The following is a 24,690-nucleotide window of genomic DNA, read 5'->3' as shown; positions in this document are numbered from 1 at the left end:
TAAAACCTCTTATGAAACACCAAGCTTATATGGTTTTGCTGTGCAAGCAGACATGAGTAGGACCTTCCACATGAGTAGGAAGAAAAACATGTGAAATAAAAAAAAAAAACTATGAAGCATATACGCACAAGAGTCTGTGCACACACCTACAAGTGCACACGCACACATTCTTCTGCTGAGGAGTCAGAATCACTCGCTCACTTACGGTGTGGCTGTCATGTCCATGAGACAAGCGAAAAACTGGTTTCTTCAACACATTTTTTCTCGGTACACATGGAATATGTGAGCAATAGCACAAAGAATTATATAATAAGTGGCAAAAAGTATTTGGACAGTTCTGTAGGAGAGCAGAAAGAGGTGAATTCTGGGAATAACTTAGAAAGCAGAGTAATAGTTTGCAGTCAGGGAAGAGATGGGTCTGGACGCTACAGGTGGTCTGTGGTTGAAAGTGGCGGGGAATTCACAAAGATTGACAGACGGAATGGGTTCGTAGGCCAATGTGTGAGTTGGGCACATTGTCCTGGAAGTAGAGGGAAGCCAGTGGAAGGTTGTAGCACGAGGAGACCGAGGAATCAGGAAAAGTAGGTCCAAATCTGGCTGTAAGAATGATCATTTCCTTATTTCCACAGCTGAAATACTCAAATGCTGACCATTTGTAAGTCAGCCCAGATTCAGTTTGCCTAAGTTTGGGCAGAGCCTTTTCAAAAGGGCTTCTCGTAGATTCATTTAAAAAAAAAATAGCTTTTGAGTTTAGAAAGAGAAATCTTTTTTTTTTTTTTAAGTTCCCCTATTCGTTTACCAACTCTTCATTTCTATTTGGAGTCTTTCCTCCCCTCAACCTTCTTTCTTCACTTGAAATTTGTCTTTCAGTCTTGGCATGTTTTCTACTCTGCCATTTCTCTTTTCTTCTATAACTCAAGGATTTTTCTTCCACAGACACCCTCTTTAAAATGTTCCTGTCTCCTCTTGGTAGGTTCTCCTTCCAAAATATACATATATAAATATAGCATATACGTAAATATAAAATTTGTACTTAAATTGTGACTATTCATTTATTTCACTCCAACTGAGAATAGAAGCCAATAACATTTCAGCTTTTCCAATGCTAGTTACATAATATAATAAAAAGCAACCGCAAATCTGCTTCTCAACTTGTCACATTTCCTTCAACTTGGGAGGATTCCTTTCACTTCATCTTCCCTTTTGTGCAGGCTACCCGGCTTCTCTACTGACTGTATTTACAACATCCGGAGTTTCTGAACCAAAAATTGAGACTCATGGTCTGACAACTGGACAGAACATTTGAAAGCACGGGTGTTACTGGGGCGTGTGGTTTCTCTGCTGAAACCTCACCCTTTCCCTCTTTTAAATATTTTTCTTTGCTTGAGAGGCCAGATGATCTAGTTATCTGGAAACAGAACCAAGACTAGTAGGTGCTTGACTTATTGTTTTACTACATAACATTTGCCAGAACATCTATTTTCCGGGGTGGGGGAGGGGTACAGAGGAATGTGTGCATCTTTGTGTGGGCAGGCAGAGACATGCCCACTTGGAAAGGTATCCTCCCTGGAAGTGGGAGGGAACAGGACCTGTGGGTGCCCTCCTCCTGGGGGCAGAAGTCAGCTAATAGCTACCCACAGTGTGTGGGAGCACTCACCCTGCACCAAAGCCATCAGAGACAAGCTCGGGGCCTTGCTTGCCTGTAAGTACCCACTTGTAGGGCTGTGGGGCCGAGGGAGGGAGGAGAGTGTTTACCAACTGTTTGGGATTGCAAAGCTTGGCGGATAAAGCTCTCAATCACTTAATAAATGACCCAAAAAAGGAGGGAGAAAACAGGCTATTTTTAAAAATTTAATTGTCCATTTATTTACTTAAATGGGGTGCAAAAGCCAAACATCTAGAGTAAGCTGCTGTCGAGGAGGTCTTATCAGCTATTGGCTTTGCAGGTGATGGTTCCCCTGGGAAGGCAGAGTGTAAGCTACTTGCTGAGGACTGCTGGGAGACAAGTCGGTTGAGATGTGCTCTATGTCCTTCTCCTCTGCGTGGGCCAGCTCCTCCTGCTGAAAACAGCTAAGTCTGCTGGAATTCTTGGAATCTCAGCCCCAGAGGGACCTTGCTAAGGGCAAACCGATCTCACATTGGGAACTTTATTACCCAGCATTTGGACTGCTTGTTCCAACAGTTCTTAGGAAGTGTGAGTGTCTTTCACACCAGCATCTCTCTGTGCTTGCTTCTGCCTACACTGAGGAAGACAAGTGTTGCCCCAGCCCTGGGGTTCCCGAGCAACCTGAGGGTTCAGAACCTCCAAAACCCATATGTAGACCTCCAGGGCCATAGAAACATTGGAAGCCAGAAACATTGGACAATCAGGAGAAAACCTAACATTTTCAATATTCAAAAACCACTCGTGAAAGTGGTTGATGTAGAGAACCCTGAATTCACTGAAGAACTTTGTAATTTCTGGACTAATCTGTGTTGTCGTTCTGGTGTACACAAGGAGGGATCAATACATATCTGGGGCCTGGAGGGAATGTACCTGGGGGCCTCGGAGGCCATTTTGTGTGGCTCTGACTCACCCTGACTCTCCCGTGAAGGGGAAAGGAGGAAACATCACACCAGGTGTGGCCAGCCTTTGGCCATTGCTGTGAATCCCCAAGAGTTACTGCAGTCCCTTCCCAATTACTCATTTTTGCCTTAGCTGTGGTTCAGCCAAGACTTCTGGCTCAAGGAAAGCTGTTAAAAGACGAGACAGGATGAGGCGGGAAGAGGAGGAAGAGGAGGGAACCAGGATGAAGGCAAAAGGAGACCTTGAGATGAAGGAGGAAGAGGCAATCAGTGAGAAGGGAGAACCGGTTGGCCCTTTCGCGAGCGCCATGCCCACCTCTCTGCCAAACAACAAGGGGTCCCGGTTTTCTGAGGTTTGGGAATATTTCCACCTGGCCCCTGTTCGTGTTGGCCACCACCCCAACCAATATGCCACCTGCCGCCTGTGTGGCAGGCAGGTGAGCCGCGGCCCGGGGGTTAACGTGGGCACCACAGCCTTGTGGAAACATCTGAAGAGCATGCATAGAGAGGAGCTGGAGAAGACTGGCCATGGTCAGGTGGGGCAGCGCAAGGACTCCAGGTCCCAGGGGCCCCAGCTCCCCATGGGTATTGAGGGTGAATGGGCCCGGCTCCTGGAACAGCTGGGGACCCTGGCTTTGTGGGCCAGCCAAAGGGAAAAGGAGGTGCTTAGGAGGGAGAGGGCAGTGGAATGGCGGGAGAGAGCAGTAGAAAGGAGAGAGCGAGCCCTGGAAGAGGTAGAAAGGGCCATCCTGGAGATGAAGTGGAAGGTGAGAGCTGAGAAGGAAGCCTGTCGGAGGGAGCAAGAGCAGCCTGCAGCAGCTCATCCTTTCCATTTTGTTTAAATCAGCCTGGGAGGTATCTATTCTGAAGACACAGACTTCAGGCTCCCAGCAAAGAGCCACTTTAGCTTAAATATAAAGTATTTTGTTTTTAAGAGAAAGAGTGCATAATAGGAGTTAATCTCAGCAGTTCTCAATTGACCAAATACTTCTACAGGGCCCCTGAAGGCTGTCCTGATCAAAACCTCAAAATGTATTAACTGAAGATCAATGTTGTTTTGCTACCATGGGTCTGTGAGTTTGGGTGCAGAATGGACCATACTGTCAGTGGTGATGAGTGAAAATAATGGGATTTATGCCTAGCACTTGGTTTGCGGAGCTGAGGGTTCTGATAGTTGAGGTTGGCCAGGTAGCTGGAATGTACCTATGTGACCAGCTCATTCTAAGGGACTCTGCCACGAGCAGAGCTGAGGCTTCCTGGGGCTGAGGCCTTTGCACACATACTGCTGGTGATTGGAGAACTGGGTACAGGGCTTGTTCTGTGGGGCCCAGCTGTGGAAGCACATAGAAGCTTGAGCCTGAGTTCTCGGGACCCATCCGATGTAGGTCTTTTCTGCCACTGGTGCTGTGTTGTATCGTCTGCTTACATTAAAGCTGTGTCACCAGCAGAAACTGAGTCCTGTCTTTTCAACCATGCAACACGTACGTAATTAATGTATAATCAGCACAGAGAAAATTAAAGACTTTTCAGCTCACTCGAAAGAAACGTTAAGAATAGAGGAGGTAAAAACTTATTCATAAATATTTAAAAATATAATCTAATTTCATATTAAGGTCTGTTAAAGAGGGAGATCATGAAGAAGAGAGGAGAGAAACTCAGAAAGGAAAAAAGAAAGGTGGAGAGAGGCGATGAGTAAGGAGAAATAAAAAACAGAGGCAGAAAACCAAAAAAGAAAGAAAAAGGGACAGAGAAGAAGTGTGACATGGCAGAAGAGAGACAGATCCCTCCTCAAAAATTCACCATGGAAAGATGAGAGATGAAGACTATCTGGGAGACTGAAGGGCGGAGAACATTTTCTGAGGTTCTGAGGTCAATTTTAATGAGTTAAATTGCGTTAGTTTTGTCCCCACAGACCACCCATTCATTTGAACAGTAGGTTTTGGATTTTATTCCTGCCTTTGAGATGCTGGCTACATGCCAACTGTTCCCTGACTTTAAAAAAAAAAAACTGTGCATTTTGGGGGTGTCTGGGTGGCTTAGTCGGTTAGGTGTCCAACTTCAGTTCAGGTCATGAGCTCACAGTTTGTGAGTTCAAGCCCTGCATTGTTCTCTGTGCTGATAGCTCAGAACCTAGAGCCTGCTTCACATTCTGCGTCTCCCTCTTTGCCCCTCCCCCACTTGTGGGAGCACGCGCATGTGCTCTCTCCCAAAAATAAATAAATAAACATAAAAATATTAAAAAAAACTGTTCGTTTTTAAATACTCAAAGATGCTTTGAAAAAAGGAAACCTACCAGTCCATAAGGAAAGAACAATCTATTGAGGGTATGCCTAATATGGTTACTCAGGAATAGATTAAACCAAAGTGGCAATGACTGTGGCCTTTGGGTTGGAGCTGACTTTTATTTGGATGATTCCTCTAGAACCTTTTTTTTTTTTTTTTTTTTTTTTTACTGGGTTGGAGGTGGAGTGAGGGATGGTGGGAGCTGGGGAGACAAGAGCTAATAAAGACAGTTTCTCATTATCTTGTAGATAGATCCAAGCACTTAATGGGCAACAGCCTCCCAGAAAGTGGACAAGATCCTGGTGTAGTAATGGGGTCTTGCTTCCCTCTGTCCTCACCTGTGTGGCTCCCTCTTACTGCTTGCTCATTCTTAGACTGTCAGCAGCTCTAACACCCAGATCTGTTTTCCCTGTGAGCTGTTTGTGGAACAAGCACAAGTCCAAACATAGCTTGTGAAAATCCCAGACTGTACTGTAGGCTTGTAATCTCCTTATTTTTTTCTAGAAACTTGCCTGATATTAAAGGTTTCACTTCCCATATGGTTTTCCAAAGGGATGTGGTGCCATTTTTAGGGCCCTCTCCAGCTAAGGTAAAAACTCAGGGACTCTCACCTTCTAAATGATGATGAGGGCCACTGAGAGTCCCATGACTGGACATTGGGAATCAGAGCCTTATTGTTCCATAAGATTCCAGGAAGGAAGGAAGGGAAGAAGGAAGGAAGGAAGGAAGGAAGGAAGGAAGGAAGGAAGGAAGGAAGAAGAGAGAGAGAGGAAGGAAGGTAAGAAGGAAGGAAGGAAGGAAGGAAGGAAGGAAGGAAGGAAAAGAAGAAAGAAAGAAAGAAAGAAAGAAAGAAAGAAAGAAAGAGAAAGAAAGAAAAAGAAAGAAAGAAAGAAAGAAAGAAAGGAAAGAAGGGAGGGAGGTCAGAGGGAAGGAGGGAGAGGAAGAAGCTCTAATACCTAATGTTAAACACACATACACCCATACATTTGAAATGAAGCTTAAGAAGGTCAAAGAATCCACAGATTCAGGCTTTGCAAAACCACAATTAAATAAAGAGCAACAATCAAAATCTGCAAACAGACACCAGAACCATCCTGCTGAATGGTAATGTGTGTTTTTAGATTATGGTGTCTGTTTTACATGGCTCTTATGATTTTCACTTCTCTTCCTTTCCAGGCATTTTAACCCCAGCTACTTTTGTTTCCTATCTTTCATGTTAGGTAGTTCTCTTTATATATTTTTTCACTTAACTTCTGTCAAACATAATAAAGGTAGAGAGTGATGAGGACAAGACCCATGGAGATGAAGGGGTTAAAGCAGAAAGCCCGGGTATAAAAGAGAGACGTATGTGGTTCATGGAAAGACCGAACTGTTGAATAAACTCTGGGGTTTTCATGTATCTCTCTTGTGCCTTCTTTTGCTACATCATCAGAGTAGGCCATTCAGGGCCACGGTCTGTGGGCTGAGGGCTCTTTGGGCCAGCATCTTTTATTCGAATACTGTGTCTGCTACAAGAAGGGGCCCTGAGGTTTCAGCTAAAGACTCCTTTTCCATCTCAGCTGAGGAGGCGAGCCTGCATGCCATGCTGGAGCCCTGGTGAAGCTTTGCCCCCAGAATGCACAAGAACATGACATCCACAGGAGTAACACTCTCTCTGGATATTGCTGGCATGTCTAAACCTGAGAAGTGTCATGGTTAGAATAATTTGGGAGCTTTTTGATTTTTCAGGAAAACCAAATTAACCATAAACTTCATTGCTTTAGTAATGCTGGAAAACATAACTCATAACTGACCAAATCCCTATTACTTTAACTCCAAGGGCTGCTGGTGGAGTGAATATGTAGTACATAGTACGCATGCAGTAAGTGCAGGTTGAATTGGTTAATCTCTAAGAAATGAAGGGTCAGGCTGGAAGTTACCATACCCAATACTTATGGTTGCCAGATGGCAGATACTTTACATGTGTTCTCTCATTTGATCTTTATATCACTCTTGGGAGGTTGAGATCATTGTCCGTGTTCACTGATGAGGAAGCTAAGGAACTGAGGTCCCAGGGGTCAGAGTTAATAAGTGATAGAGGAGAATTCAGACCCAGGTCTATCAGATTCCACAATCTATGTTCTGTTTTTTCATTATCACATACTGTCTCCCAAAATCAATCACATAGGAGATTTATGAATATATCTTCAGATGAAACAGTGGATGAAAGGGAGCAGGTGAATGATAAATAATGGGAAGGAAAGAAATATTCCTGAGACATCTATTATGTTCAATATACTCCATTACTATGCGTAAATTTAATTCCCCTAAGAGTCCCATGAAATATTAATCCTGGTCCCAGTTTTAGATGACTTAGTTGAGACTCATGGAAGTTAACTATTGGATGAAGATATGTAGCCAAGAAATGGTCGAATTAGGATTTGATATTAGTTCTGTCTGCCCCTGAATCATGGTCTCCTTTCATTATATCATCCTACCTGGTTATGGGCATACTAAATTCTCATCCCAGCTCTGCCCTTTATTAGTGACTCAGCCAGTTGTGTAGACTCTTCAGGCCACCATTTCTCATCTGTAAAATTATGGATGCCCCACCTATTTCAGAGCATCACTCAATAAAAGCATGTGGAAGGACTTTGAAGAGTTAAGAAGCTATTAAAAATACAATGGGAACTCTAAGAATATTAGAGTAAGAAATTACTAACGTTTGGCAAAATGTTAAAAGATCCACAGACAAGCCGTGTCCTGTCGCTGGTTAAATAGAGTTGGTGAGAGATTATTTACTAATTCCCCAGGAAGGAAGGTTCTCTGACTGTCCTAGTCAGCACCTAGGTAAGCATGGGTACAGAAGAAGAAATGTGATAACATGTAAGAGAAAGTCCTTTTTTTTAAACTGGAATTCTAGGATCCAATCTTACGGTTCTGTATCTTGATTGAGTCCTTATTACCTGTAAACATTGGCATAAAGAACCATATAAGAAGAACCATATAAGAAACAAAAATACCTACCAAACGTGCCGTTAGACTGTTAGTTTTATTCAAACTATTGAAATGATGTCCACTAATAAAATTGGAGTTAATTGTGGAAGAACAAAAAAATTTAAATTTTTTTTCATATACTCGGGACTATAACAGCAATTATCTAAGAGACTAATACACAAAATCAACAAAAGACACAAATATATGCCCATCTAAAACCATCCCATAGAGTTTGAGCTATGATTTGTATATAGCTGTCAAATTAAATGACTTATATTCAGCAGGATCAGAAATCATAAGTTATGTAGTGTTCTCAGGATTAGAAGAAATTAGAATATGAGTATAATTTTCTCTCATCTCATGTAGCAGAAAATGTTTGAGAGTTCACAAGAATATTTATTTTATTTGGGATTTCGAAAAGCTTGAATTAAGTCAAAATGCCCCGAGACAACTGATTAACACACATAGTAGTAATAACAATAAAACAACAGTAATAATGTTTACTGAGCACTTAATATATGCCATAGAGCATACTAAGAACTTTTCATACAGTATTTCATTTAATTCTTAAGAACAACAACAATATGCAGATGTTCTTCTTATCCTCTTCATACAGATAGAAAAAGATAGAAAAAGATGTGAAGTAATTTGCCCAAGGTCACAGCCAACAAGAAGAGCTGGCAAGTGAGCCCAGATCCCAGTGACTCAAGGCTGGGAATCACTTACAAGAAACTGAAGGCAAACAGCCCTACTCTACTTTCCTTTTTCACCTGCCCTTTCTCCTACTGCCTAAGAAATAGGCAGGGTTCTGAAGGAGTATAGAAGGGCACCTCTCCTCTTGTTACTTCAAACCAAAGACTATAAGAAGGGCCGGTACAGCAAGTGGATTAGAATGAATTAAATGCCAGCTGAACAAAAGCCTCATTCTAACACTAAGATTCACACTGCTTTCTGTCCTATTTTTTCCTTCCCTAGCTTCTCCAATTTTCATTAAAGAGAAGTTTAAACTATTGAGATGATTCTTCCAGAAAATTTAAGGACTAAGGATTACAGATCGTATGTTCTGAGAGCCCTAAGTCAGAAAGTAAGGATTTCCACTTGGCTCTAGAATCAACTCAGCTTCTCTTCTTCCTCACTAGCAATTAATTGGCTGAGGGCCAAGGAATAAGGTCCTTTGAGAAGATATTCTGACAATGATGTAACCAAACACACCTTGGCATATTACACTATAGATTTTCAAAGGCTTTAATGTGACTCACCTCTCCCAAGACATCCGTAGAGTTATTTTCCATAATCATGGGGATTTCTGGCTTAGCTTAAAGGCAAATAAAACACAATTAGTGTCACTGAATACCATCTTACCTGGCCACTAGTGTGTGTGTGTGTGTGTGTGTGTGTGTGTGTGTGTGTGTATTCATCATTCATCAAATATTAATTAAACATCCACTATGTGCCCAGCTGTATGCTAAAGGCCTACGAAACAAAGGTGGACAAATCAACTTCACTGTCCTTAAGAAATTGACATTTTCATGGAAAATACAGATTTTAGAATACATCGGAGGATATTTCAGTGATTTTGACATCCTGTTAGACTGTAAGTGCCCTGAAGCCTATTTTCATTCATCCCTCCATCTCTAGAACTTGCCAGTGACCAGCACAAAGTAGACATTGAGTACATTACGTTGAACCAAAGTGGCTTCAAGTCAGTGCTTGAGTGCAGCAGACAAGGCTGTCTGTGAACCACTGGAGAAATAGTAAGCCTGTCGCAGGCTGTCAGTGTCTGTTACATCTAGACGCATTTGCCTCTACTTGCTGAAGGCCTTTTGTTGGGCATACCTGTGACCCTCTCTTAGGGATTTATTGGGCCTATGGGAGCTCACTCAGTCCACAAGCAGGGCAAACTGGACGTCTAGTGAGCTAATGGCTAGAACAGATAGGGAGTTGCTGGAGAATACCCCAACTTCCTTACCTTTATCTGGGAGAACTCTGATGTGTATTCCCCCAGAGTTCCCTGGTGGGAATGAGCTCTGAGCCCACACTGGTAACTGGCATGTTCACGTATATTTCATTATCTTCCTTCCCTTCCTTGGCTTTCTGACTCCTCTTCTGATGCTTCCCCCAATAAATTCCTTCAATAAATACTCCTCAAATAAATTAATTTAACTCAAATCCTTGTCTCAGTATTTTCTTTTGGGGAACCCAAACCAAGATAGACCCGAAATCACTAATGCGAGGAGGGGTATTCTGGCCATTCTGACCTCATATTAGCAACAGATACCATTGGAATGAAGGACCTGAAAGAAAGAACAGTTACTGAAAGTTGCAGGGGTGCTACAGAGACATTCCTTTTGAGGCTCAGGACAATCAGGTTTAAGGGCTTAGAAGGGGGCAGGAGCGAACTTGGGATAGCAGGTGATGCCCTGCTAAGGAAAGTAAAGTCAAGAAGATCAGTGAGAGGAGAGCAAGAAGTAGCAAAGGAGCCAGGGAAGCTTCTGGCCCCTGCACTGTTACAGATGGAGGTGTTATTCAGGACGAAGAAATAAAGTGGATTTAGGGCAACCACACTGCAGTGGGTCTGTGCTACACTTGGGTATTTATTTTGAAGTTTCAAGTTTTTATTTTTGGTTTGTCCTATTTGAGGAATCACCGAGGACTGCTGAGTGGTTTCGGAATAAGACATGTATTATACTTCCATGCCAGGGCCACTAGGATATATACTTCGTGGCACACACAAAGAGTCTAAGGACTGGATGAGACAGGCCAAGCACAGCCTGGCTGGCCCATTTGCTAAAGGGGAAAGAAAGGAAGCAGGGAAAATCGAATGAACAGGCAGGCAGAATCTCCTATTTTTAAGCATCCACTGAGAGGACATCAAGGAAGAAACAGAGACGTAGAGACAGAGAGGTGTAGACACAGACAGGGTGATAAGAGTAAGATGTGAAAGATCAAAAAGCATTCAAGACTAAGACGGAAGTCTCTGCCACAGAGAGATAGAGGGTGTGGTTTAAGTGTTGACAAGGCAGTTAGATCAAGTTGGGGTGCAATAACCCTTGGTCAAACCGGACATGGTTTGCCCAGCTTAGAATCGACACGTGTTTTCACATCCTGGATAGCTGCCTCCATTGATGTGCCTAAAGTTAGGCCAGATGAGTCAGTTTTGTGTTTGTTCGAAGACAGTCACGCCCCAGTAAGTGAGCCGACAGCGATATCGATGAAAGAAATGAACAGTCTTTCCCACCTCTTCACAGAGCACTGTTCAGGCTCCATAAGCAACATGATCATTAGGGGTGATCAATTATCTCTTAGACCATCCACAAGGAGAGATGGAAAGAGGGGGAGGGAAGGAAAGGGAGCCAGAGAGAGAGAGAGACATAAGAATATCTACAAGAGACTTCCAACTACATAAATCTTGGCTGTAGCTGCCTCCATCTTTATGAACTACAGTCTTTGTATTTCCCTCAAAATACTGAATTCTCTGATCTCTATTAATAATGCCGTAAGATTCTAAGTGAAAACAAAGATTATTCATTTGTCTGGTCATTCAGAGAACTGAGGGAAAATCTAGTAGCTCGTGTGCTCAGGTTTTGTGAGGTTATTTTCTCTCCAGTTCCCTCATTTGCAAAAACAATTAATGGCTCATCCACATCACTGCTTTTCTCTTTGCCTTCACTTAAAAATGACTTGGTAAAAAACACAGTTCTTGGGGACAAAGATGAAAACAATCCAAAGCCAAGGGTTTGGATTTTATATTTACTAATATCGCCTGGCCTCACTGAGCAAAATAGAATTTTCACATTTTCCGCAAATTTGCTCCCCGCAGAGCCTGTGAAACTTGAGTGGGCCATCGTGGATATTTCCGCTCCACACTTCAGTGGATGCAGGGACAGAGGGCCATCCTGCAGGCTCCTTCACTGAGGAGCTGGCCCTGCTGGGGGTGGGGGGACTCCTGCAGTTTCTCTGGAGCTGTGTTTATCGTTTTCCTTTTCTCACACTGTCCCTATTCTGCCTCACTCCAGCAAGCAACCAAGACAATTAGACAACTCAGTAATTAGATTTTGGCAGCTATAATTAAAGAGATTCCCAGTATTCTCAGGAAACATTAAAGTTGTAAATAAGGAGTAGTCACCAGGAGACTGGCCACTCTATGGCTTTCAGTGTGATTTTATTCTATTAACTCAATCCTCATTCTTTAACTCCCTACCCTTATCCTCACCCCTAACATGAATGCCAGTATCAAGGGCAACAGAGCTCTAGAATAGCTACCCTGCGGGGCTGCTCTCCAGAGACCGGGGCACTTTCTCTGTAGGAGAGAACAAGGCAGGAAAAATGGACAGGAGGACGGCAGGGAGTCCAGAGAACGGAAGCTCTTACCAAAAACCTTGACTGTGGTGGAGCTCCTCAAGGTTTTACCAGGTCTGACCATAATGTGGCAGGAGAACTTCCGGCCATCATCGTGGATTTGGATTGGAGAGAGGTAGAGTTTATAGTCTGTACCTAGCTTGACTCTGTCTTTAAATAGTGTGGAATTGCTGATGGAGTGACCTTGGGTGATACATGCTTCCTGAGTTCCGTTATCTTCCTGCTGAAAGAAATATTCCTGGTTACTCAGCACTCAATCGTGTCAGCTCCAGACTAGATGTTCACATGCATTAATTCATTTGTATCTTGTAAAAAATACAGGTGATGGATGAAGAAGTGAAATTAAGAGATATTTGCTATGTTACTAGAGAAAAGATCATTACACTTGACTTTCAATGACTAGAGTCGCCCTCTCCTAACAAGAATAGAAACTTGATGTTCCTCTGACTAGAACTTCCCCTTCATAACTTTCCATAAGGTGCATATCAGCAGTGGGATTTGCAGGGCACAGCACTGGGCTAATGAAAAATCATAATTATTATTTCAAGTTCAAGAATCTATTTTTTTAAGTTTATTTATTTCGAGAGAGAAAGCACACAGGCGGGAAAGGGACAGAGACAGAGAGAGAGAAAGAGAGAGAGAGAGGGAGAGAGAGAATCCCAAGCAGGCTTTGCACTGCTAGTGCAGAGTCTGATGTGGGGTTTAAACCCATAAACCGTGAGATCATGACCTGAGCTGAAGTCAAGAGCCGGACGATTAACTGACTGAACCACCCAGGTGCCCCAAAGTTCAAGAATCCTAATGCTAAGATGTGCTGTATCTGTTTTGTTAATTAAATCTTCATCTGGACCGGATGATTATGGTTTTCCTCCCTTCCACCTTTCCTTTGGAAAAGGTCTCATTTTAGCTCCCCATGGGGTCAGGACCAGGATGAAGTAAAGAGGCTCTTAGCACTCACTCTCAGGACCCTATCAGTGCAGGGTGGGTATCTGAGAGTAAGTGCCTTCTTAAATTTTGTGCCCTGGGCACTTTCTTGCCTCCTTCCCTCTGACTAGTCATGGTCCTTGCCCTTCTCTTTTTTATTTCTATGCTATCTTCATAGAGGACACATAAAGGGTAGACTCTGAATATTAATTAAAATTCCACAAATCAGAGTTTATTTGAAGCCCTTGGTTCTTCTATTCCATATCCATTCGTGCATTTATAAAGGAAAGCTCCTATTCTTCTTGCCATACCCAGAATTTCCATGGACGAGATCGCTGGGCAATCATCGTGCTGGTCAGTGTCGGTAAATGTGCTAAGGGCTGGTGATGAGGGGACGCTTGAGGGGCACAAGGATAGAGGAAGGGTTATGATCTCATTCTTCTATAAATAACTGAATATTCTCAGTTGAGTTGCTTTGAAAACATTCTGACACACCAAGTTTCTCCTCTGCAGATTCTACCTCAGTTGTTCTGGGATGAAACTCAGGCTGGAACATTTTTTAAAAGGTCCTCATGGGGCACCTGGGTGGCTTGGTCAGTTAAGCGTCTGACTTCGGCTCAGGTCATGATCTCACGGTCCGTGAGTTCGAGCCCCACATCGGGCTCTGTGCTGACAGCTCAGAGCCTGGAGCCTGTTTCAGATTCTGTGTCTCCCTCTCTCTCTGCTCCTCCCCTGTTCATGTTCTGTCTCTCTCTGTCTCAAAAATAAATAAATGTTAAAAAAAAAATTTATAAAAAAAAAAAAAAGGTCCTCAAAGGATCCAGGTCTGAGAACCACTGGTCTAACTCTAAACAACAGATTAATCAATCATTATGTGCAGAGATCAGGGGAAATGGAGAGAACTGAGATAAACAGCAATGCATTTGGTGGAGAAGTCACGAAATAATGAAAACAAAGATCTGTCACTTGGAACCTCTGGTTTAAATCTGTCAAAAAAAACCCCAAAAAACAAAAAAAACAACACCACTATACATATTCAGAGTAGAAGAAACAGAAGCTAGGAGAGTTAGAGAATTCAAGTATGATCTGGGAGCAGAAACAGCGGAAGCATGAAGGCAGACTTTATTTAAATAGTTTATATAAATATTTCCAGAATATACTTAGTAGAAACTCTTACGTAAGACACCATTCTTTAGGTGACATGGGCTAAGATTGCTATCAGCTTTACATACAGATACATAGACAGTACTGTTTGTAAACAGTGATGCCCTGCTCGGAGACTTACCCTGAAACAATGTACATACCTTTGACCCCACAATAAGAAAGGACCTAGGACTCTGTGCTACTATCTTCCTAGTGAAGAAGCATATAGAAAATTAAAAGGAGACAGCTTACATTCTGGAGACAGGGCCCAAAAAGGAGCCCTCTGCATTGGGTGGTGACAGAAGAAAATGGACGCGGTTCACTCAATGGCTGCAGATCTGGAGGCCAATAATTAAGGAAGCAGGCTCCCCCTGCAGGTCTGCACACTGAGCTAACTTCTACAGCTCTTGCTTCACTCACAGGTTCTCTTTTTGTGAGGATCTTCAGAGCTCAAAATGCTTTTTGGCCACTTAGTAAATGTCTCCCCATTGGGAACATTTCCATCTGTTACTTTGTAGTGGGAAGAAAGGCAGTCAGAAGCTGAGGTTGGAAACTAGGGAGACAAAAGCTGTTTTTCCATTATTGTGTTGCTGGGTGTGGCCGGGCCAGGGTAGTTTAACTGCTAGAGGAGTTATAAAGGGGGCCCAGGCAAGAATCTGCAGGGAATGGCTGCCTTCACCCAGCAAATGAGAGAAGAGGTGAGGGAAAAAGGAGCCCAGGCAGACAATGAAATGTCTGGAGCTGGAAGAGGGGAAACTAATACTAATAATATGCAACAACCACTATTAAAGTTTTATATTCTTATTAATCATAGCTTAAATTTATTTAGCACACACTATGTTTTAGACATTGTGCAAAGTTCTTTCGAGTCTTTTTTTTTTTTTTTTTTTTTGATGTTTATTTTGGAGAGAGAGAGAGATAGAGCCCAAGCAGGGGAGGGGCAAAGAGAAAGGGAACAAAGAATCCGAAGCAGGCTCCAGGCTCTGATCTGTCAGCACAGAGCCCGATGTGGGGCTCGAACTCGCAAACCGTGAGATCATGACCTGAGCTGAAGTCGGACGCTTAACCGACTGAGCGACCCAGGCGCCCCTTTTGAGTCTTATTTATTTCTATGACAATCTGGAATAAACTAAGGTTGAGTAATTTGCTCAAAGGTCAAACAAAGCAAGAAGGTGCTTAAGTCAGGGTATCAAAAGGCAGAGATGCCCAGGTCCAGGGAAGTTAAACCTCAGAGACAACACGTAGTAATAAAAACCAAACAATCACAAAACAATAAAAAGAACTTTTTGTTTTGTTTTGTTTTTTCGTTTCTGAGTATGTGGAATGAAAAATTTTAAAGGAATTCCAGGAAGCCAGAGGCCTTTATATACATTGTAGATTACAGAGGTGTGGACAATTTGTTGAATGAAGAAGCTGTTTCATAATATAGTGATCTACCTTTGGTGATAGGGGTCAGAGAGTATACCTCTGATCTTACCTAATAATGATCTTAGGTAACCTTGTCTGCTGAAAACATACTGGTAAGAGGTCTTGTACAGAATCTTTATTCTTGCCTGGTTTTTTTTTTTTTTTCTTCTTTTCTTGTTTTTCAAAGAAAAAAATTGGATAATGTGTAAAGGTGTTTTTTGTTTGTTTCTTTGTTTGTTTTTTGTTTTTTGAGAGAGACAGAGGCAGGGCAAGCAGGGAAGGGCCAGACAGAGAGGGAGACAGAATCCTAAGCGCACTCTGCACAGGCAGCTTGAACCCACAAAACCATGAGATCATAACCTGAGCTGAAACAAGAGTTGGACGCTTAACTGTCTGAGCCACCCAGGCACCCTCCCCGCCTGCCTTTTTAAAAAGTTTTGTTAATTTAGATAACTTTTAAAAATGTTAATAAATATTTCGTTTTTTAAATTTTTTTTGATGTTTATTTTTGAGAGAGAGAGAGACACAGTGTGAGCATGGGAGGGGCAGAGAGAGGGGGAAACACAGAATCCGAAGCAGGCTCCAGGCTCTGAGCTGTCAGCACAGAGCCCGACACGGGGCTCAAACTCACGAACCACAAGATCATGACCTGAGCTGAAGTCGGATGCTTAACTGACTGAGCCACCCAGGCACCCCTAAAATATTAATAAATATTTCTAAAGCCTAATGGGATTCTCACATTGGAGGAGCCATATGATTTAATGAAGAGTACAGACTGAATTAGCATACATACAGTATACCATGCTTGTCCTGACCCTCAGTAGCTACTCAAGTAATACAGACTGTCTTCCAGCCTCGCTGATGATCAGTCTGTACTTCATGAGCATCCACTATCTGCAAGGCTAAACTGAAGCATTATAGAGAGTCATAAAATGGATCCTTTAAAGATTATCTTGTAATATGTACTGAGTATAGGTACTATGCTAAGCTGTTCAATTGTATCATTTACAACCTCACAATACCAGCATAAAGTCAATACTGTAATCATCCCCTTTTACAGATGAAGAAGTAAAACTTAGTTTAGGCCACATATCCAAAGTCGTACTGAATTCTGAGACAAAAGGAAAAACGTGTGCACCTGTAGGCACTTCTCAAATATTCTCCCATATTTTGACCGAGTGGAAAAATTAATTAAAAAAATCTACAATCAAAAAAATGTTTTATGACCATGTAAAGTGGTGGCCATGGGGGACATGATGCCATGAAGTCCCAGAAACCACAGGCAAATTGGAAAATACTACTCCTTGGACAGCATACCAGGGTCTCAAAACAGACAAACAACGGCTTATGCTTATTTGAAATTTTGATATTTTATTCATCATGCATTTTCTCTAAGTTTTGATTTTATTTATTTACTTAAAAATTATTTTAATGTTTATTTTTGAAAGAGAGACAGACAGAGCATGAGTGGGGAAGGAGCAGAGAGAGAAGAGGGACAGAATCTGAAGCAGGCTCCAGGCTCTGAGCTATCAGCACAGAGCCCGATGTGGGGCTCAAACCCACGAATCATGAGATCGTGACCTGAGCCGAAGTCAGACACTTAACCAACTGAGCCACCCAGGTGCCCCTCTAAGTTTTGATTTTAAAAAATATTTCATTAAAATATGTACCTTAATTACTGATTTTGTGTGGCAGTCCCTTAAAATTTGCATCTAAGGAGAGGACCTTGCTCACCTCACTCTAATCCTAGCTCCTACATCACACAGCTAGTAAATGGCAAGAGCCAGGATTTTGAAAACAATTTCCTTCCAAAAGTCATGCTGTTAATGACTGCAATATTCAGCCTCATAAGAGTAGTAGAACAAACAGTCCTTGCCTTTTCTGCTTATAGTCTATTTGAGAAGAAAAAATTCATGAGAAAAAAAAAATCAGGACCCACAGAAGAGAAATAAATGGATAATTACATTTTGGACAGGAGTTGGGAAAAATAATTAGGATGATGAGGGTTGGACAGGGTAGTACTGAACCATGAAAAACTCTTCCTGTGTCCCTTCATGACCTTAATAACAAGCCTTAAAATGATTTGTGGGTGCTTTCCTGTTTTTGTACTATAATCAGAATTTCCAATGCAGAAAAGAGGCATTGGTACTATTTGATTTAGTGATATTACCTCATCTCTGGGCTGGCCTGAGCTCCAGGTCAGACCGGTCTGTGAGGACCATACCACATGGCAGGCATTGAGCTATAGTATAGAGCTCATTCGATAAATTCTGTTAATTTTATCGATTGTTACTTCTTTATCTCCAAACTGCTTCTTATCTTCACACTTCCTCCATTTATTTTCCATCCAGTGAGTGCTGTCAAAGCAGGCTGCTTGCAAAGCTCCCCACGTCCACTTTTGTAGAGCACCAGAACAATATTTTTCCCGTCATTGCAATTGGTTGTCAGTTCTTTGTGGGTTGGCTACCACTTTATTTCTGATTATGGTGAAGACAATTGGGGTCAGCAGCTATCAGGTAGAAGGTGACAGTTTCATTTTCTGAATAGCAAGGCTTCCCACAGGCATGGAAAGCTGACATTGTTTATAATGCCAGTCCGCTTTTTGTTTAAACATAAAACATTGCAAATACTAAAGAAGAGTATATGGAAAAGATGCATTTATAGAGATGTAAAGAAACATAAGCATCTAGGTTTTAGTCATGTGCTTTTATCACTAATATTGAACTATTTGAACCTGATAAGAGTCCTCTCCTTTTTTTCCTGATGTTTAGGAGAAAAATCATGGGTCTCTCCTTCTTCACAAACTTTAGAAACAAACATTCCCTCAGCACCTCTCTACACCCCCACTACCAACTTGTACTCACGGGTCCCAGATCTTGGTGTAGTACACGTCTGGGGTTTGCTGGCCAACTGTTCTTTAATTATCCAGCTCAAATATAATCTAAGAACTTTTCCAGGTCCATTTGCTCAGAATCAAACCGTTCTCCCTCTATGCTGCCATTTTTTTACATTTTTACTGAAGCTGTATTTCATAGCAGGAAATATATTTGATGTCGTTTTGTATCCCTGCAGGACCTAACACTCAAAACAGATTCACAGATGTTTGCAGGATTGAATTGAAATTTATACTGTAGGAAATCAGGGTGATACTTTGGAATGAAAACAGAATATTAGACTCTATTTAGAAGCTCCCGGAATAAGCCTGAAGGATTTCCCAGATGACCATACCCTTGTGCCCCAGGACATAAACTGGAAAAACGGCTACTTGTCCCTTATCTACCAACTGCATTCCCTCTAAACATAAACATCCTATGACTTCTCATTCATCATCCCATCATATACGGAAACCCTCAGTGCCCGCTGACAGATTAACCCTTTGTGTTTATTTGATGACCACTCACGCTACATCAATGTTGGATACGCTATTTGCATCTGATGCCTTTCTACTTCAGTCTACTCACCACCCTGGAATGTAACTTCTCCAAATGCTAAGAAACCACTCCATGGACACATTTAACACAGCCATTGCATGGGGTCAGGTACACAGAGAAAATCATTTTTTAAATGATAACTGAGAATCCCAATGATAACCCTTGTCATGAGGGTCCTAACAGAATTAATTAGATTTTATAAAATTCCACACAGAAGACATGACTTTTGTTTTTCAGTGACCTCGACTACAATAATCGTAGTTTATAAAATCATTTCCAGGGCTTGGTGCAGCCTCTGAAGTGGGAGCATTTTGTAGCTTCCTGGAGCGACTGAGTTCAGTCCAGTAGGTTCCTACACTCTTTACTTTGTCTTCACCACCTGCACTCTTGAACCTTTTTCTAAATTCCACATTATAGCATGTTTTAAAAAACAATTGTCTTATTAGGACTATTATTGCTCATTTAACAAAAGGTTAAGAGATGATTATTGCTCATTTAATAAGAGATTAAATACTGGGGGTGGGGGGTGGTATTTATGTCCTCTGCAGACCTGTCACAGTCATGACTTGAAAAGCTGTCCTAATATGAGGACATTAGATGATTTCATATCAGGCTTGCTGAACCCCACAGCTGCCAACACTGTGGAGCACAGATGTAAACTAGAGGAGTAAATAGATTTTGACATTTAAAGAGGGAATGCACAGTAGGAATTTCATCAGCACATTTGCCAATACAATGTTCCCTTTGAAGAGAGATTTCTTCAAATCAAAAAGATCCCTCAAGTTGTCTGCATCATGGTGCATCCTTCAAAGTGACAGCATGGCTTGAGGTTCTAGAAGTTTAAGATCGCCTCACTGTGTGACCTTAGGTGCCCTCTCTCTGTCCCTCATTTATCCTGAAGGTCCTGGCAGGATGCAAAGATAAGGTCTGCATAGTCTCCTTCATTTCTTTGAAGGAAACTGCTAGATAGAAGTTGTCTTCTCAGTTATCTGGTGATTGGTATGTAATGAGCTGCTCATTAACCATTTGAATAGCCAGTGTGAATTTAGTGACCATCAGTTTAACAGGAGTCCAATGAATAGGACTATGAGGGAAAGGGACAAAGAGAAACAGAGAAACAGATCCATTCAATTATTTATTCTCTATTGAGGGCCTGTGTTCTAAGTACTAATTAGATGCTACGGAGTTTTGAAATGAGGGGCACAGCTTTTTGCTCTGGAGAAGCTCAGTTGACACTTGCTTAGAAAAACAGATGACCCACCCTTTAGGTAAGATAAGAACACTATAGATCAACTTACTCGCCAGCATAAATCTCTACAGTCAAGCTTTGTTAAAGTATATTATTATTGATTGTGATTAAACTTGATTATTCCCATTGATAGTGAAATTGTGATAATTACAGTGGAATTCTTGCCCATTGGTGGGAAACAGGAATAGCGCAAGCAAGGTGTAGATAGTACACTTCCATTGCTGTAACGTTTAGTATAGCCAGGTCCTGCCCTCTTGAGACCATTTCCACTTTTCAACTTTTTTCTGCGATTGTTTGTTAAGAACAATTGAATTATACTAATGATACGTGTAATGGTAGGAAGACTTGCATTTTAGAAACCAAACCTTATAAAGGGAGGAAAAAAGTGTTTTCTGATGGATGACAAAGAGATGCCGTACCTCTCAGAAGAGTTTGAGAAAGTTATTTCCGAACATTTTTTTCTTTTCATCCTGACTATTCAAAAAATATCTAGACAGTGAAAGCTGTTTGCTGTTTGCATCTGTAGTTTGCATTTTAAGGCCTCCTTGCAAGTCTATTATTTTGGGTTTGGCACATCCTCAGAGAAATCTTTGCATAGGAAGGGTCTAGTTTCCAAGATAGTCCATAAAAATGTCGGTAACTTATAATATGCATTATAATTTATGCAGATACAGTATTTTATAAATTGTATCAGCCATTACATCCATGGAGATCTAGGAGTTCTGCAAAAATTTTTAAAACCTGTGCTTGATGACAATCTAAAAATTAATCATATTTTGGATCATCTAAAGAAATACCCGATTAGGTGATTCTCAAAACTGTGTTTATGGTTATCTTTATTTTATTTTATTTTTTATGTGTATTTATTTTTGAGAAAGAGTATGATTGGGGAGGGGCAGAGAGATCCATGCACATGCACACCCACACCCACACCCACACAGAGGATCCAAGCAGGCTTTCTGACAGCACAATGCCCGATGGGAGGTTCAAACTCATGAACCATGAGATCATGACCTGAGCTGACGCTGAACCAACTGAGCCACCCAGGTACCCCTTCTGCCTATATCTTATAAGCATTAGAGTTTGTCTTTCCCGATCTAAAGAAATGCTGTGTATTCCCCAGGATGCAGCAGCAAGGGTTCTAGGAAAAGGGGTTTCTCCCTCTGTACGTGTTGTTTATAAAACAAGTATTTGTGAGAAGGGGTTTCTGCTGGATGTGGCTCCTCTCCAGGGCACCATCATACTCTTGCCTCTCTGTAATCATGGTTTGGTATATAGCTTGAAATAGAAACTAACCTTTAGGAACTAATTTTTAAATTACTGTATTCATAGACCTGGAGGCTTGCTGAGTTAGAAGGAATCTAACTTCCCTTCCCTCCCCCGCCAGTCCCCCACCTTCCACATAATGCCTGCTTTTCCTCCTGTGTGCTTCCTTCCCTATTATTACTTGTTATTCATTTTTATTTCATTAATATTTAAAGATCATTGCAGTTATTCACTGAAAAGGGCAACACTTACCACCAACCATGCAAAGGTGAACTCAGACGAAATTTCTGAGGAGATATTTTGAAAGCATGGTATTTCCAGAGTCTGATTTATCTGTACTTCTATTAAATGGCTGCTTCTCCGTTCATCCTGTGTAACTATAACAAAACATAGGTGGCAAAGACATGAACATGCGATTGGTTTCTGAAATGCTTTTTTATGAGAGAAACAAGAACAGTTTTACTATAGAGACTTATCCACCCTCAGGGCACACCTATGACAAGGCAAAACCCCACTAAGGTCCTCATTGTCTAAATAGAACCACTGAGAGTCACTGAAAATTTGCAGGAAACTACTCTTAAAGAATCCAACTCACAATCTGAAATGTTCCTCTGTTTTAGCCCCAAAGTTTGTGCTTTAGGTTTCAGATCATACTTTCTTGATCAGTCAGAATGTAAAACTTTATAACCTGACCTCGAACTGTCTTTTTAAAAATCCGAATAGATGTAATTTTTTTAAGAGATGTTTTCGGTCCATGGCAAAATGGAGTGAAAAGTACAGAGAGTTCCCATTGTCCCCCATGCGTGCACAATGTTCCCAGCTATTAGCACCCTTAACCACAGTGGTACATTTGCGACAACGGATAAAACTACATTGAGATATCATGATCACCCCCAAGTCTATAGTTTACTTACATTAGAATTCACTCTTGGAGTTGTACATTCTATGGGTTTTGATGACTGTCTAATGACAAGTATTCACCATAGTAGTGTCACACAGAATAGTTTCACTGCCCTAAAATTCCTCTGTGCTCCACCTATTCGTCCCTCCTTCCTGCCAAACTCACATCCACTGATCTTTTTACCGCCTTCATGTCTAGTTGTCCTTTTAGACCTTATAAACCTTCCTCCAAAGAGCGGATGATATAGAAAAATACACGAGGAAACTCTAAAGAAGCATTGTTAATGGATTTTCATTTTTAACGTAATTTGAGATAAATGTCAGTTTCATAGCCTCTCTTTGGGAAAGTGTAGACACATTTGTAACTAAACTACAGTAAGATCAAAAAACAATTGATAAATGGAAAGAACTCTATCATACTAATATCCTGAAAATATTATTGTTTCCATGTCTATACAAATCTTGTTTATATGTATATGTTTTCTCATACTTTGCAATCCTCTTAACTAATAAACGTTACTTAAAATGTTTTGCATGATTGTATTTTTACTTCAAATGTTTTGCACGATTCTTAAACAATTTGTAGCTAAAATTTTCAGAGACTTTATGTCATTCTGTCACTTATATACACCATCATTTGTTCTGTCATTTCCAACACATTGGATCATGTATTCTTTCAGTGTGGGGTTTTAAGCTATTATAATCTATATAGCAAGGATCATCCTTATACTAATAGCTTTCCCCTGACCATTCAGCTTCTTAAGATAAATTTCCAGAAGTATAATTAATGGATCATGGGGTATGAGCACTCTCATTATTATCAACAGCCTATTTTTTTTTAAGTGGGGTATTTCTCAGTTTGGAATGTTATGTCTACCCTTAGAACTTAGAGATATTCCAATCTCTCAGCAATAGTAGCTTTCCTGTTTACTGATAATTCTTTCCTCCTCCCTTGCTAAACTGAAACCTGGCCTTCCCATTAGGGCACAACTTCCTTGTATCATTCTCAAATAATGGTTGTTTATTTTCTTGTACCCTTATTTCTTCAAGATTAGGAGATGGGATCGCTGCTGTCCTTGTTCTTCATTACTGCTTCCAAACATTATTCCAACCCCATAATTAAAAAAAAAAAGCCTGTCCTTTATGGTGAAAACAATTTAGCTATAACACTACTTCCAAATGGATTTATTTGTATACCACCACCAAAATTGTTTGCCAGGATTGCACATCATTACTACTATTTAATTTTATTCTTAAAATTACTATAAATGTTTTTTTTCTGTAATTGTTGTACTTACATAAATTTATTTTAAACAGAGAGTGAACTAGGCACTAATATCTAATTTAGAACTAGGCACTAATACTAATGAAATTCACTTGATATGTTAGTTATATTTTAATGTGCCTTACCCAAATATATAAGTATTAAACTTTTGTGAAGTTCATCCAGATTCTGGGAAGTTGGCAATGCAACTACCTAACTTTTTTAATATCCCTGAAGCTGCCTATAAAAACAGACAAGGTAACTAGAGTAGCAAACGTAAAAACATACAGGCTGTATCTCTAGGGACACCAATTAACAACATATTCCCATTAACAGGTGGGGAAAAAATCACTGAACCACTGTGGTATCAGCAACTGAGCAGAAAGAAACAGAGGAAAATTGACTGGGCTTCTGATGCCCCTCAGAACTAGGGAATTCCCCTCCAAAAGCAACAGATAATCACTAGAAAGACATGTGGACTAATCTGAGAATAACAGCAGAAATGGAGAAAGGGGCTTGCAGGCACTAGATTACCCATGCCTTCGAGGGAAACAAGGAAAAGATTGTCAGCACCGGGACAGAGGGTGTTTTTCAGACATATCCCTCCACTGAGAAGAATCCCCTGGGAGTAGAATCCAAATTAAACCGGACAGGTCCAATAGGAGAAAGCAAACAGGCAATTTAGATAAAAGTGAGGGATAGGAGGAGAGGAAGTATATCTCAGAAAGTACAATGGAATATTATTTCCCTTGAAAATAACAGAAGATATGGCTCTAGAGACACTGAACACCCCAGAAAAGCTAGCCTGGCCCACCCTTCCATGGAAAAAATCAGCATGCATTTACCTTAAGCGTGAGCAATAGGAAAAGGATGGGATAGAATCACAGGTAAAGATACTACAAAAAAAGAGAGAAAAGGGAACA

At 41.1% G+C, this 24,690-nt stretch overlaps 2 protein-coding genes across 4 annotated transcripts in view; one reads left to right on the top strand and one right to left on the bottom strand.

Annotated features, from left to right (window-relative positions):
- The window catches only part of CD96 (CD96 molecule), a 94,866-nt gene that overhangs the window by 52,070 nt on the left and 18,106 nt on the right, over positions 1-24,690 (bottom strand). For all 3 annotated transcript variants that reach the window (XM_049628156.1, XM_049628154.1, XM_049628155.1), the window contains exons 3-5: positions 21,856-21,980; positions 12,196-12,406; positions 9,084-9,139 (exon numbers count right to left, since the gene is read on the bottom strand). In XM_049628156.1, the coding sequence (XP_049484113.1) occupies positions 9,084-9,139; positions 12,196-12,406; positions 21,856-21,980 (392 nt within the window). The remainder of the gene's footprint in view (positions 1-9,083; positions 9,140-12,195; positions 12,407-21,855; positions 21,981-24,690) is intronic.
- ZBED2 (zinc finger BED-type containing 2) lies at positions 2,291-3,751 on the top strand. Its single transcript, XM_049628157.1, has one exon. It carries the CDS (start codon positions 2,754-2,756, stop codon positions 3,405-3,407), a length of 654 nt encoding a protein of 217 aa, XP_049484114.1. The 5' UTR covers positions 2,291-2,753; the 3' UTR covers positions 3,408-3,751.

The sequence above is a fragment of the Panthera uncia genome, chromosome C2 (genome assembly GCF_023721935.1).
Source record: "Panthera uncia isolate 11264 chromosome C2, Puncia_PCG_1.0, whole genome shotgun sequence".
In the NCBI taxonomy this organism is placed as follows: Eukaryota; Metazoa; Chordata; class Mammalia; order Carnivora; family Felidae; genus Panthera; species Panthera uncia.
Note: the sequence above shows the minus strand (reverse complement) of the source record. Positions and strands in the feature narration are given on the sequence as shown.

Bases quoted from the DNA above. Each gene is read 5' to 3' on its own strand.
- ZBED2 (XM_049628157.1), top strand. From the start codon at position 2,754: ATGAGGCGGGAAGAGGAGGAAGAGGAGGGAACCAGGATGAAGGCAAAA.